Here is a 14,721-nt window from a genome sequence, read left to right as displayed (position 1 = left end):
GATTCCTCCTGTGTACCAGACTGCATTTCTCCTCCACACTATTCTTCTTCTTGTTCTGTTGGTTTTTTGTAACTTTCCTAGGTAAGGTAGTTGTGTTTGTGCAGGATGGTGGTACTGCTACGGTGCTGTTTAGTCTTGTGAGGCCGTTTTTCTGACCCCCATGTTTTCCCCCTCGTAGCCCACAGAATCTGAATCAGCGGACGGACATGTTTTACCTGCAGCCGGAGTGCTCTGTCTCCACGGAGAGCCCCATCTGGTACACGGCCACGTCACTGGACCGCAACACTTTGGAAAATATGCTCGTACGGGTTCTTTTAGTAAAAGACATTTACGATAAAGACAATTACGAACTGGATGAAGACATAGATTAAAATGAACTTCCACAAACTGTCAAGAAAACAAACAGCATTAGATTTAGTCATGCTGCTAGACCTTTACTATGGAAAACATTTCAAGTTTACCCTTTGTTTTATGAGTTTTGTAGCAGTGTGTACCCTCACCCGGGTATTACCATGTAAATAGTCTGTGAGTGAAAGTTTCCATTATTCTGCCTAGTGGTCTTAGGATACATAACAAACACATTTCAGATTCTTTTTTTTTAATTATTTATTTGATTAGGTATGTTTGTAACTTTTTACATTGCAAAATATGGATGAGAATGTGCCATGTGTTTGGGTTTTTGTTTTTGTTTGGTTTTTTTCCCTTGTAGTAAGAGACATCCATGTTGCACAACTCTGCTGTTGGAAGCTCCCTTGAGAGGAGGCTCTTTTAATGGGTTCTTAAACCGGATGGTTGTGTATGGGTAGCACTACTAAAGTTTAGAACTTGCTGTGTCTTTCAGAATTTTTAAATGAATTGTAAACTAATAGGTTTTTTACTTTTTAGTTACTGAAGCCTTATAAGGTTATGTAGAGAGATTCCATCTTATGTACCAAAAATAGACAAAAGAGAATGCTGTCCATATTGGTGTACTGTAATGTGAATCTATTCTGGTGAAAACATTTTTTTTTTGTTGCCCTTATTAAAACCTTAGTGTCCTTTCCTTATTTGTGACTCTCTCTCAATTGCCCCTACAAATAATATATATATAAAAAATAAATGAATATAAACTTAAAGCATGTGGTCATCAAGACATGTATTTTGTAAAAAACAAAACCAAAAATCCCTCAAAAAAAAACCCGAAAAAAAAGAGAAATGTCTGATGACAATGCTATATAATTCTCTTTCATCTTTACTTTTTTGACCATAAATGCTGGTACCTCATATTACTGTAAATCTGTAGCCTTAGCAAAAGGGATTTTAATGCTGTATTACATAAAGTAATATGGTATACTAAATTTTTAACTTTTGTTTGTCCTTGTGTTGTATTTAAATACAGTCAATACTTGACTATAGCTGAGAAAACTCTTCTAACTAATATGCCTCCGTTCAAAAGCCATATGAGACATGAAATTGCAGAAAGGTGAAAGAATTTTTTTTAAGAAAAGTCCTTTTATTTGTTCTTTGTCCTTTCATGTGCTTCCTTTGCATAAAGAGTCTGATTTCCAGATAAACGCTTGGCTGCTTAAGTTTTACTTGCTCTTGTTTAACTGATGCGAGCAATATGGTGGTTCATGCAATGGTTTTGCTATTGTACTGAAAAAAAGGTGGTAGAATATTCTACTATAAAGTAGTCATAAGTTTGGCTCTTCTAAATGACATTCAGCATCTGTTGAGAGTAATCATCTATTAAAGGAGAAACATTCTATGTATATATTACCACCTTAGGACTTACTTCTTGCAAGGGCTGCATGGCTTTTTCATTTTCCTTAGCTTAAAAGAATGCACATAGGGATGCCTCTTTCTATATAGAAAAATAAAGCTTCAGTTGCTTTGTTTTGTAAAGCAAGTTTATTTAAATTTGTGCTACTCTTGTGTGTCCGTATGTATTAACTGTAGATACACCACTATTTCAAAAGTAGATGGAGATGTGTATGTTTAATTTTTCCTTTTCTTTCTGGTGGCTCTACCCTTCCTGTGAAATCAAGACATGCTACGCAGAACAGTTAGTAGCTCACCAACAGCTTCAATGCTCTTTTCCCTTTCTGAGCATGTAAGAACTTAGTTCATTAATGCTTGTTTTTTTTTCAAGCAACAGCCGTAGAATGTGCTTGCGATACATAAAATTGATAAAAATTAAGATACTGTAATCGTGGTTTTGTTCTGGCCTCTCCAGTTGAACACCTGACTTGACCGTAAGTTAAATTTTTTGTGAGAGAATCATCGTTATCAATTATCTGCCTAAAATGCATCATGCGCTTAACTTGAAATACTTCGTTTAAATGTACATTTCAAGTTTTTTTAACAAATAGCAGTAAGGATCACTTGAAGCGCCTTCTCTACAGTTCAGACTTCAAGTACTTCAGGAGGGGCTTTAATCTTCCCCTGTTTAGGGCAATGTTTAACTAGAAACACAGTTTTGTAAAACTACAGACTTATAACATTTAAAGTACCCTAAATCAGGCCTAAAGTTAAGTATGTGTGTGTTGAGTGTTTTGGCTTAAACAGAGTTTAAATTCTTGTTCTCAAAATCAGATTACAGCTATTTCTTAACCAGTAAGTTCAATTTTTCGTATGGCATGCTATACAACAGACATGCGTTTTCAGTGTCATTGAAAAGTAATGAATGCCCCTTGAAGTTTATCAGAAATCACATTGTTATCCTAAATTCAAACCATTTTCTACCCAAGTTTCACCTTCAGTAAAAATACTAAAGTTAGGTTTTGAAATAGAAATCTTTACATGTAGATCCATGTTGGAAATACAGGGTTGGTTGTCAAGAAAGTAACTTTTATTCCAGAAGATGGAGCTATTCCATCATCAGCAATAATGTTTTTCAGGTGTTTAGATCTAACGTTGTAAAGTGCTGAGACACTGCAGTCAAGAATGCATCATGGCTCAATGTATATGGTTTATTTCTAAATCTGAATGGTGATGCAAAATGCAATAAAAGGCCTTAGTTCTGAAAAAATAAAGACATGCACTTTTATAATAATTAGGCATTCAGGGCAAATACTTCTTCTGTGTAAGAGCTGTCAGCAGCTGGGCTAAAATCAGGTTGGTGGTACTGAGTTACCTGCAGGTTGCTGTGCAGGAAGTCGTATGATGCCCTACAGAGAGCTTCCAAATTTATGATGTATCAGGACCGTGCCCTCGTTTTCCATCTTGAGAGGGTGTGAAGCAGCATCCTGGCTGTTGTGGCCACCCCTGGGAGCCCTGGCACAGCTCCCCCAAGAAGTGCAGTGTGGGGACCATCCTGCTTTGTCCCTTGCCCGCACAGAGCCCCAGAGAGGTCCTGGCACTGCAGCCCAGCCCAGGATTTTCCCGATGTCTCAAATCACACCAGCACATGCTCTGCATCAACTCAGCTTGAGATCCAGCTTTGAACAATTCACAGGTAAAGTAGCAGCCTCAAGATCCTAAGAAAGTTAGATGGCAGTAGTAGGCAAAGTATATAGAAAATACAGTTTTGTGTGAGAAATAGGAAAAAATCCATGCAGTTTTCAGAAAAGAAATTTGCTTTGTTAGTAATCTCTTTTTCTATAAATAATTGTGTGCAATCATTGAGGAAAATGCAGCTTTTTCTAATCAAACTAAGCGTAAGTTATGACAGTTAATTTTCGTTGAACAAAAGGTTGTGGTTGTAGACTAATTTCAGTGTGTACAATATTATCTTTAAAATGCTCATTGTGACTCTGTAATATAGCAAAATTTGTTTTCTTACTATCTTTGTACTGTCAGAGGCTATGTGAATAGCTGGGGAAAACAGGAGAGGCATGGAAAAGGCATGAGTGGTGTAGGCACTCACCGCATTTCCATTTTTGCTGACCTTTATCATTGTACAGAAGGGGTTTTTTTCTGTTACACTTTCCCATTTTTGTCTGTTAGATATGGCAGTTAAATATTTTAATACTCATTTTTGTAAACACTTTCAGTTCTTTCCACTCTTGTTGTAAATTACGTGGTACATGTTACGTGTAGGACCGAGTATGATGCAGAGTGAGGAGTGGGAGCTTTTTGATTCCCTGGGGACTCTCAATGAAGCTGAAATTTGAAGTGTTAAAGACCAAGAACTTACTGAGATTTAAGAGGTTGTTCAGTCATCATATGTGAAACAGGCGTCTCTGGGTTATAACAGCAAATGCCCCTGATGTTTTTGAAGCATTGCTGTAGGGTTTGTGTGTGCCTCCTGAGGGGTGTGACTGTGGCTGCAGTGCAGGACACGCTGTCCCCAGGGCCTTGGTTAAGTGTGGTGATTTCCATTTTCTCAAATAAGAAAAATCTTTCCTCTGGCAGCTTTTTAATTTGAAATGTTGAAACCCAAAAGCCTCAGCACATGGGGCACGGTGCAGATGCTTGAAAGCAGCATGTCATGGGGCACGTGCCTCAAGACTGAGGCTGGCGTTAGGGCCTGTTACGCTAATTGCCTGTCTGTGTGGACACCCATGGGCACAGCAGGCATCTCTCAAACGCACACAGCTGATGTGGGAGATTAGTGCCTGCCCGCTGTGCTGCTCGGGTCGGAGCTGGCAGCCGCTGGTGAGTGGCTGTGCCTTGGCAGGGCCCCAGGTCTCTGTGGGCGCCAACGGGCAGCGCTTCCCCCTCTGCTGCCCGCAGGCAGGACAGGGCCTGTGCCGCACTCTGTGCTCTTCCCTTTGCGATCAGGGAGCTCCCAGTCACTGCAGAGTTTCTTTTTGTTGGTCTGTGATGGAAAATGTGTGTCTGCAACACGAGCCAAGTTCGTTATTGCAATGCGAAGTAAGTCTTGGGCGGGGAAGGAGCTGAAATGATAATTTCACCTCTTCCTTATCCCTTAATAAGGCATGATTGCACCTTAACATTACCATTATAAAAGCCTCCACTCTCCTCAGCCCACTTCTCCCACACAAAATACCAAAAAGGATTTGAGAGAGGCACTGGTGTGGTAAAGAGCTTTGGGGTGAGTAGCTGAGATCTGTATGTGATGGTGACTCGTCATGCTGGTATTGGTGAGCAAATGCACCAGGAGAAAGGACAGAAAAGATGGATTGTATCCGTTTTGAACAACTAGTGGAGTTTAGGAGTGCAGTTTTAATTCTTACTCTTTGATGCTCTCTTCTGAGTTTCTGTCACCTATTGCAACTTCCTGCATAGTCTGGCTTGGAGGATTTCAGCCAGAAACTGCTGTGGGTGGACATGGAAATTATGTAGATATTTAAAAGGGCTTAGTCTGCCTGGTTATATTTTAAGGATATTGGTAAGTTGGTGTTTCAAAATACATATATCTGGGAAATACTTTTATTTCCTCACCCAAGAAGTAGTCTTTATGGAGAAAAGCCACTGATACAGCAGTCACAGCACATTTGCGAGTGCATAATTTGATTACAGTTAAATCAGATTGTAACTGATTACAGTTAAATCCCTGTATTGTGTTCCCACTATCAGTGAAGCATCACAGCACTCCAACTAATTGTTTAATCAAATGTTTTTCCACCTCCAGTGTCCTGTTTTGGTTTCATTTTGTTGTGAAGTGAAAGGAGAAAATCTCTGAAAACAGCAGATTCCTTGGAAAAACCCTTCAACCCGTCAGTTGTCTCCTCTGTTGCTGGCCGGAGGTTGTGAGAGCTGGCCCTCTCCTTCGTCATAGCTGGGAAAAGCTGCCCAGACTCTATTGCTGGCCTCATGAAGTGTGGTTTTACCCAGGCAAACCAGTACTGGTGGCAGACCTGGAAACACTTCTGGACAGAACAATTTCTGCAGATGTTCACAAAGAACAAATGGAGAAAGAAAATAGGAAGGTCAAGCTCAACTTCTGATTTCTAGTTCAAGTAATTTTTCAAACTTCAAGGATGTGAGTATGAATGGGACTTGAACGTGATCTGAGTTTTGCTTTCTCTGTGATGTGGTGTTTCTCGGAGAAATGTCACACGGCACTCGGTGAGGGCTTGCAAGTCCTCTATTCTGTTTTTACACTAAAATTCTGTTCATACAAGACAAAACCTTTGTGTCCTTTCTGGGAAATGAACAGGAACATCTTTGTCACCTGTGTGATTTAAACGGCTGACGTTTTATTTGTGCCAAACCACTAAAAGTGCTTTACTTGTTTAAAATACAAAATATTTTATTTCTTAGAATGTTTGCTGAGTAAGCAGTATCCTTCATCCAGTCATGAAGATTATTTCTGCTTTCATTATGCAAGGCAATATAAGTGTAGTATTTGCATTTCTAGTCTTTAATATGTTTTAATACCGTACATGGAAGTGAAGAGGAAGCTTTTCAGCTCAGGATAAGGCAAAGGAAAGGGCCCACCATCATTACAAAAGCCTCGGTACCTCTGGGGAAAAAAAAAGTCCCAAAAGTCTCCCCTCATCATTACATTTAAAAACATCTTCTATTCGTCTTTTCTCTAGCCCCAGACATGACATCCACAGTAGTATGTAACAACTCTGGTGGTAATCAAAAGAATAATTATCGAAAGGTTTACAATCTGATTCCCATTAACTTAAGAAATAAAGCTTTTTTTTTTCCTTCTCCTCTGATGAGTCTTTGATGGACTTAATGTCAGCTGAGGGAATTGAAGAGGTAATAATTTGAATTATCTACCAGTGTGTCCATTCATTCTGGGTTGGTTGGAAGATAGGAACCCGGGTGTCTTTTGCAATGTGCAGGCTTGTTTGTATACATGTTCTTGTACATTGGGCAGCTGCTGTAGGCAATGCACTTCAAGTGATATACTTCAAAGAAGTATCTAGAGATTGCACTATGTATTTATATATGTATGACTGTTCGGAGAGATGGCCACATTACACAGAAGCAGTCATCTCTGCTGACTTCAGGCAAAAAAGTATTTACAATAAAATCCCACCTCATCCCCAGAAGCGATGTCAAATGTGTATTTTTCATATGTTTAAAAAAAAGCGTGCTCACCCCCAAGGGAGAACGTTCTTGTCTGTCATCGGTGCCTCATCACAAAATAATGTGATTTCTCCTCCAGCTTCAACTGGAGAATCCTGCAAAGGAAGAGAGGAGACTTTGGGATGGTTTTTCTTTGAAAGGATTTTGAGGATGATCATTTACAGTCCATCATTTCTGGTTCATGACATTGGCTGAACTGTTGCTACAAGGGTTAGTAGATCCAAGCTTCTTATTTCAGGAAGGTAACACAGTAGCGATGGCCTTTGAAACAGCTTTACTGACTCTGCAAATTGAGATCGTGACTACAAGTCCTGGTGTGGTCTATGGAAGGTTTGTTTCTGTGTTTAAGAAAGGCAATACAAACACTGCCACGGTCCAAAGGGAGGGCCTGTTCCAGGAATCCCAGCAAGGTGCCAGACTGATTGGGTCAAATTCAAGAAAAAGCAATGTTGATATTAGCCCAATATTTCAACTTCTGAGAAAAACCTTTCTTCCATACCAGAAAAGAGATCACGCACAGGAAGCTGGTATTTTAATGAATAATATTTAGCCCCTAAGCAACTGGGTTTGGTCATACAGACCCTGAGTGAAAGCTGATTTCCTATGGAAAACACCAGGAGATAAATATCATTGTAAGGGCATGCATCACCCCATGGCAGACGCACAAGCACGGGCCTTTGCTATCGGAGTCTCACTAAGTTTGATTTCCTCAGAAGGAAACGTCTATGGTCAGAGCAAGGAATAGCTGACAGGAGGCCACGTCAGAAACAGTTACGGCTCTTGGCATTTTTCTGGCCAGCACATGGCAGGTTTTTCAGATGGAGAACTTGGGCTGTTCTGTCTGTCTCAAAGGTCTAAGCTTATTGAACATAGAAGTGATTGCTGGTTTGTCCCCTACACATTTCTGGAGATGTTCTGCTGCTGTCTTGCAGCAATTTGTCTTAAACTGCACCTCTAGCAGGGGTGTAGATTCTTTTAGCTGATACATGACATTGGTTAAAGAATAATGGCATTTATGATGTTTTTAGAAGGCATCCCTTTAGGCTTATCCCAAATTGAGCTGTCTTACATGTGAATGGGAGAAAGGCTGGCTAAGGAATGCTGATCTTGAAAGAGAAACTCTTTTCCCTGCAGATAATTTGCAACATCATAGAAAAAAAAACAAACTACATCAGCTACTTGACATTTTATGCATGAAGCTTAGGGGAAAGTGCAAGTACATGCTTCAGGTAAGGAATGTCATTTTAGAGTTGTTTCCTTGGTAGTTTAAGCCTGTATGTGTACATCACTCCCTGGTACTCCCTGGCCAGAGATGGTATGATGAGAAGGCATCTGTGTGACTTTTCAGTGGTGAATACTATAGCCAACAAACCAAAGAAATACTTAAACTTTTCTGAGTCATTACAAAACTGATGTAAGCCTTATAGAATTTGTATGTCTACTTGTTGTGTTTGTATACGTGTAAGTGGTGGCCATGATAGGGAATAAAGTGTAGGTTTCCCCTCCTTTACGTTAGTGCTTTGGCCTTCAGTAGTGCTCATTTTACGCTTTCTCTATCTGACCTAGAGACTCTGCCAAAACATTACAGCTTTGGCAGATTTTGGGTGAAGCTAAATGTTCTGGAGAAGGGCTAGCCTTGCAGCAGACCCATGTGGCCTGGAAGCAGATTGACTGCTGGTGACTACTGTGCAAACTGAGGTGCACCTGGAGGTGCCCTTTGGGACTAGACCAGTTGCAGAGTGGTGCCTCAGGATTTTTGCCACCGACTTTGCTACATGACATGACCCTGGGTGGCCAGTGGAAAGGAGGTAGGACAGAAACCTGCAGCATCTTTTCCCTGCCACAGAGCAGAGACCCGAGCATGTTTTCTCAACTCCAAGTGTTTGCCCTGAGCTCATGGAGAAAAGGGATCTCTGAAGCGGTTGCTAGCCAAAACTATTTTGCCAAGTAGTCTCCAGTTCCATGGCTGCCTGGCAGTTTTCAGGGCTGCTCTGGTTTCTTTGCACATGTTCTTCCAGGCATATGAAATTCCTCTAAACCTGCCCAGACCAAGCTGCCAAACCCACCCATCAAACCACAAGTTTGGTACCTTTCTGTACCAAGGCAGTGATTCTAGGAGCTGCCATGTTACTCTCAGCATGTTGCTACCATGAGCACAGGCCACCACCAGCTTCTCCTAGGGACCAACCCCTGCGTCACCCACCCACCTCGCAGCTTCATCACTGGGGGTTTGTAAGACAACCCTCCTTTGGCCCTGAGAGCAAGACCCCTGAACACTGGGAATATAAAACAAGTCCCTCCCTTCTGCTTGTTGCCAAATGCACGATACAAGCACTGGAAACCTCGCAAAAGAAAATGGTTCACAAGGGAGAAGTGAGGAGCTTTTACTTAAACTGCAGTGCAAATTCCTCAAATTTGCTTCTTTGGCAAGCTAGGAAGTGTTTCCAAGCCGGGGGAAATAAGAGGTCTTGAAATGAATGGGCAGTGAATGCAGAGACAAGTATCCTACCAAAAGTAGAGGGATGCTGCCTGGTTGCATAGCGATGAGGTCAGGAAGGCCAAGACACAGATGGAGCTGAACTTGGGAGGGGATGCAGAGGATAATAAGAAGGACTTCTTTAGATATGTCAGCCAGTAAAGGAAGGTCAAAGAAAGCATTCCACCCCAATGAACACAAGTGGCAAACTGCTAACAACAAATGAGGAGAAAGTCAAGGTACTCAACAACTCTTTTGCCTCAGTCTTCACTGGCAACCTCTCTTCCCGCACCTCTTGAGTGAATGGACCACAAGACAGGGATTGGGGGAGGAAAGTCCCTCACACTGTAAGAGAAAATCAGATTTGTGACCATCTGAGGGATGTGAACACACATAACTCTGTGGGACCTGAAGAGATGCATCCAGGAGTCCTGAAGGAGTTGGCTGATGTTGTTGCCAAGTCACTCTCTATAATATTTGAAAAGTCATGGCAGTCAGGTGAAGTCCCTGGTGACTGGAAGAAGGGAAACAGCACACCCACTTTTTAAAAGGGTAGAAAGGAGGACCCTGGGAACTACCGACCTGCCAGCCTCACCTCTGTGCCTGGGCAGATCATGGAACAGATCCTCCTAGAAGCTGAGGCACATGGAGGACAGGAAGGCGATTTGAGACAGCCAGCGTGGCTTTACTGGGGGCAAGTCCTGCCTGACCAACCTAGTGGCCCTCTAAAATGAAGTGACTACATCAGTGGACGTTAGTTTCCATGGGCTTTGGACATAGCTCAATACACATGTTATGGTAATTATGTTTCTCAGTTACAGTAAGACTTAAATTTTTTTCTGTAAATAGGAACATTAACTCTATTTTTTTTATATATTGCTGTAGTTTCTGCCAGATTTGACTTTCATTATGTCTTGGGTTAGAAGAAGTTCAGCAGTCATCTTCACAGAAGGAACAATGTGTCAGCAGGCAAGTACCTTATATATAATGCTACTCCATAATTTGTGCTCATTTTTCACTTAATTTTCAGCTATTCGGTCTTCTGAATGTTGTAAAATATATTCTGGCTAAACAGGAATCTCACTGGCAGTGCCAGGCAAAATCACTTGTGATATATAGAGTCACTGAATGGTTTTGGTTGGAAAAGACCTTTAAGATCAACAAGTCCAACAATTGATCCAGCCCTACTAAGTCCACCACTAGACCATGTCCCTAAGCACGACATCTACTGATCTTTTAAACACCTCCAGGGATGGTGACTCTACCACCTCCCCAAGCAGCCTGTTAAAATGCTTGGCAACCCTTCACATGACGGAAGGCATAAGCAGTGCAACCGCCACGCGTTTCCCAGTGTGTCAAAAATCATGATCAAGAACAGACTGGGAAAATGTCAGAATTACACAGGTCCATGGCAGTTGGTGATAAATTAATTTTGAAGTAAGAATTTAGGCAATCAGAATCAGTTCCTTAAATAATATGTGATGCTCTCAGCACCTAGAGTAGTATTGTATTTATTGCACTAAAAGATAACCGTTACATCAGAGATACCTACTAAAATACATGCTTTTCCAGCAGAAGACAATTGTTTGAAATCTTTTTCTTTCTTTTTTTTTTGACAAATTTGGTGTTGCTGACAAGACGAGAGCCTTTTTATGCCATTGTGTGAGGTGTCTGGGATGGTCACGTGGGTGTCCACAGAGCCAGCGCCTAACAAAGCCCGGAGCACACAACTGGCACCACATACAATGAAAGCTTGATGTAACCACATTTTTGTGAACTCTGTGAAAACTCAGGAACACGAACAATGCTGGTCTCAGAGACTTTCATATTAAAGTGAAATGATATACGTTAATTACATAGTACTGTTAACAAGCAAAATAGTTTTTTAAAAGAAATTATTTTATTTAAGAATGAAGGGGAAAGCAGTAATCTAATTTCAGCTCTCTTCTTTTCCTGAATTTCAGAGTCAGTGCTGCTGGTTTCCAGGCATACAGATGTGCTACAATAAAGCACGACAAGACAGAGCTAATGTTAACTAAACAAATTCAAACAAAAATACACGTTTAAAAAGCAGTCAGGGAAGGGGTGGTGGTGGGAATTTTACACTGCACATTTTTCTTTCCTATTTGACAGACCAGAGAGGAATAGAGCAAGGCAGCAGGAGACCTGTAGCCCCACCCAGCCATGGTATGTGTGGGTACCTGGCCTGTAGGAGGACTGACTCTCTCAGCATGGAAGGAAAGGAGTTCAGAGGCAGCACCAAGTCCTGGTGGGCTGGGAGAGGCAGCTGGGCCTGAGACAGGAACAGTTGCGGCCTAATGGGTGTGCTCTGCCACCTCCTGTGAAAGTTACTACCATTACAAAAAAGTTTTTTCCATTAGGAACAAGTTCTTCACTATGAGGGTGGTTGATCACTGGCACTGGTTGCCCAGAGAGGTGGTGGAGGCCCCGTCCCTGGAGGTATTCAAGGTCAGGCTTGATGGGGCTCTGAGCAACCTGATCTGGTGACATTGTCCCTGCTCACTGCGAGGGGACTGAACCAGGTGATCTTTAAAGGTCCCTTCCTATACATTCTATGATTCTGTGATTTTCCTGACAGCTCCTTCATGAGCGGCTGCACAGGGGCCAAGCAGCACGCAGAGCAGTTGTTCTCTTGCAAAGAGAAATGGCTGTCCTAAACTGTCTGTGCCCATGGCCCTGGAGCCCAGAGCAGGTAAAGTCTGCAGGCCAGATGAAGCTTTAGCCACATTTCCTTCTGTGTTTTATGGAGAGCACGTCTTGGCTGGGAATGCATTTCATCAGGAAAGAGCAGCATTATCACAGTAAAAAGTAGGTGTACGCTACTGTAAGCGCTCTTGGACCTGTGTAGTGTTTGTGGTCTTCAACTGTCTCTGCTTGAGGCCCACAGACAACCAGCATAACTGAGGAACAGGGTCTTTCAGGCAAAAAGGTATGCGAAGAGGTTATGATGGAGTCTCTAACTCCAAACTGAAGATGAGAGCCCTGAGCAACCCACAGCACTGGCAGCAAGGAACAGCATGGCCTGAGGCCACCCAAACCACTGACTGGGGAAAAAGGATGTGGGGGAGGTGGGGAAGGAGTGAGGTCTTCAGCTGAAGGCAGGACAGGGGGTGTCTACCGCAGCATCCAAAGCTGAAGAAACAAATCTAGAGAAAATAATTCCAAAGGGATGGAAGGAAGAAATTTCTCTAAAATCTGCTGCCTCCTGGCAGCCACCCCATGGGTTCAGCCTCACCAGCTCCAGGCTTCCTGCAGGCTCCGATGAGGAATGCTTGGATGATTGATACCGTCTGTGATTTGAAGATGCACAGAAAAAACATAGTGGCTTTTCAGACCAGAAAGCAGCATTGTGGTGGCTTTTGGAGTGAGAGAGGCTGAGCATCATGCAGTGTTTTCAGTCAACCAGAATATCATCAGCCACACTGGGAGAATGAGAGATCCAGTGTAAGGTAGCCCTGAAACCTAGACTTTAGAAGATAGCATGAAAGATACGTTAAATGATGTGAAAAAAGTCCCAGCCAGGATAATCACTCTCTGCAAAATGAGCAGGGAAGATTTTGTTTAACATTGAAAACCTGAGCAAAGTCACCCCAGGGGAGCGACAGAAAATACTTTGAACTGTGGGATGTCTCATGTGGTTTTTCTGTGCATTTTTGGAGGGCTATGAGAAATCTGGGGAAAAGCCTGAGAATAGCTTGGGTTTTGCCAAGCAAAAAAGAAGCAACTGGAACAAGCTGTCTCTGTCTCAGAAGAAAATGTGAGCAATTGAGAGAGGAGCAACAAGCACTGTCAAGCACAGTTTTAAAGTTAAGAAAATGAGGTGGTGTGATTAAGATCAATTGGGATTTTTTTCCTCAGGAAGGTGAACTGTCATTGGGTGGACACCGGCCACCATTGAGCACCTGGATTTCAGCAAAGCTGGAGAAAATTCGGTTCAGAAGATAAATTAAATCGGCTCAGCCAGAGGTGTAGCTCAGAAACATGCAGGTGGCCACACTTGGGGCTCAGGAGCAGGGTTACAAGGACAGAGGACATTTACAGCCTCACCCTGGCCACACCATGCACTCGCCCAACAGCTTTCATTCAGACCTACTACTCTCTAAGGCTGTTCTAAAACTGCTAAATAAAAGAAAGTGCAGGCCAAACCCCTAGCCCTGAGTCACCAGGAGGACAACGTCCGCAGTGCTCCAAGTCAGCCCTGTCCCAAGCAGGTTTGTCGGGGAGAGGTGGGTGGCAGAGCCCGTAACAAGTCAGTGTGGGCATCAGGCACCTGGTGATCGCACTCATGGTTTGCCCCTTCAATTTAGTGAGCAGGTGACCCTGTCAGACAGGCCACAAGGGGAAAGCTAAGCAAAAACGATGGCAACTTGAAAAAGGGCAATGGACGATCCTAGATCGGTATTTTTAGTGAGTAAAAGAGGGCAACAGTAAAGAAAACTGATGGGTGCAAACATTAAGACTGGATGGGTGTTAAAGAAGTAATGACGAATAATGATAACTAAGTGTAAGCAACAGAGAAACAGCTGTGTTCAGGGTAAACCTCTGGCTGGGCTCTCTTCTGAGAGAGAGCTTCCTCACCATATTTCCACATGGAAGCTCTTGGAGCAGAACATCAGACGAACTGGCTATGGCACCAGCATGAAGCCCCACAGGCAGGATGTGAAGAACCCCTTCACAGAACCTGCAGCAGGGCTGTCTGCCCAAAACCCCTCCTGTCCCCTAAAACCCCAACACGGGCAGCAGCCTTCCTGCACCTCCGCTAGCCCGGTGAGCCCATGGCACAAACCTACCAGCACCTCAGCTCTTGCTCAGCATCAGACAGTACCTCGCTACCTTTCATTTTCACACTGTTGTGATATGCAGGACTCCTAAAAGAAAGAGAGAGAGAGAGAGAGAGAGAGAGAGAGGAACAAAAAAAGTGCTAAAACAAGAAAGATCTGGCTTGGTTGTCGGTGTCACTCAATATGAGACATGAAAACCTTTTCATCGTGTTATCAGCATCTCATGTGTAACAAACTTGAACCATGAAGGTGCACTTTTGCTTTATTATAGCTTGATGTCTCTCTGAAGTAATACATCAGTGCTGCACTACCTATTACAAACCCGAACAGAAAGATATAACTGGTAGTCTTCAACCTTTTTAATATTTATCCTCATTGTATATTATCAGCGTGCCATGAAAGAAAATAACCACCACTAAACAGTGATAGCGCATAAAGTATGAAGCTGATACTGTGTTAAATCAGGTTGTCTTGAGCAGTGCCCTGTCTTTCTGTGAAAGAAGGTTCTTG

General features: G+C 42.6%; 1 protein-coding gene across 1 annotated transcript in view; it reads left to right on the top strand.

Moving 5' to 3' along the window:
* Positions 1-1,046, top strand: part of ZMYM2 (zinc finger, MYM-type 2) — a 66,634-nt gene extending 65,588 nt beyond the window's left edge. The window contains exon 22 of the mRNA XM_010182308.1: positions 179-1,046. Within this exon, the coding sequence (XP_010180610.1) occupies positions 179-371 (193 nt within the window). The 3' untranslated portion in view covers positions 372-1,046. The remainder of the gene's footprint in view (positions 1-178) is intronic.
* The last annotated feature ends 13,675 nt before the right edge of the window (positions 1,047-14,721 follow it).

The sequence above is a fragment of the Mesitornis unicolor genome, unplaced genomic scaffold (assembly GCF_000695765.1).
Source record: "Mesitornis unicolor isolate BGI_N332 unplaced genomic scaffold, ASM69576v1 scaffold9054, whole genome shotgun sequence".
NCBI classification, from domain to species: domain Eukaryota; kingdom Metazoa; phylum Chordata; class Aves; order Mesitornithiformes; family Mesitornithidae; genus Mesitornis; species Mesitornis unicolor.
This window is presented reverse-complemented; position numbering and strand designations above follow the sequence as displayed.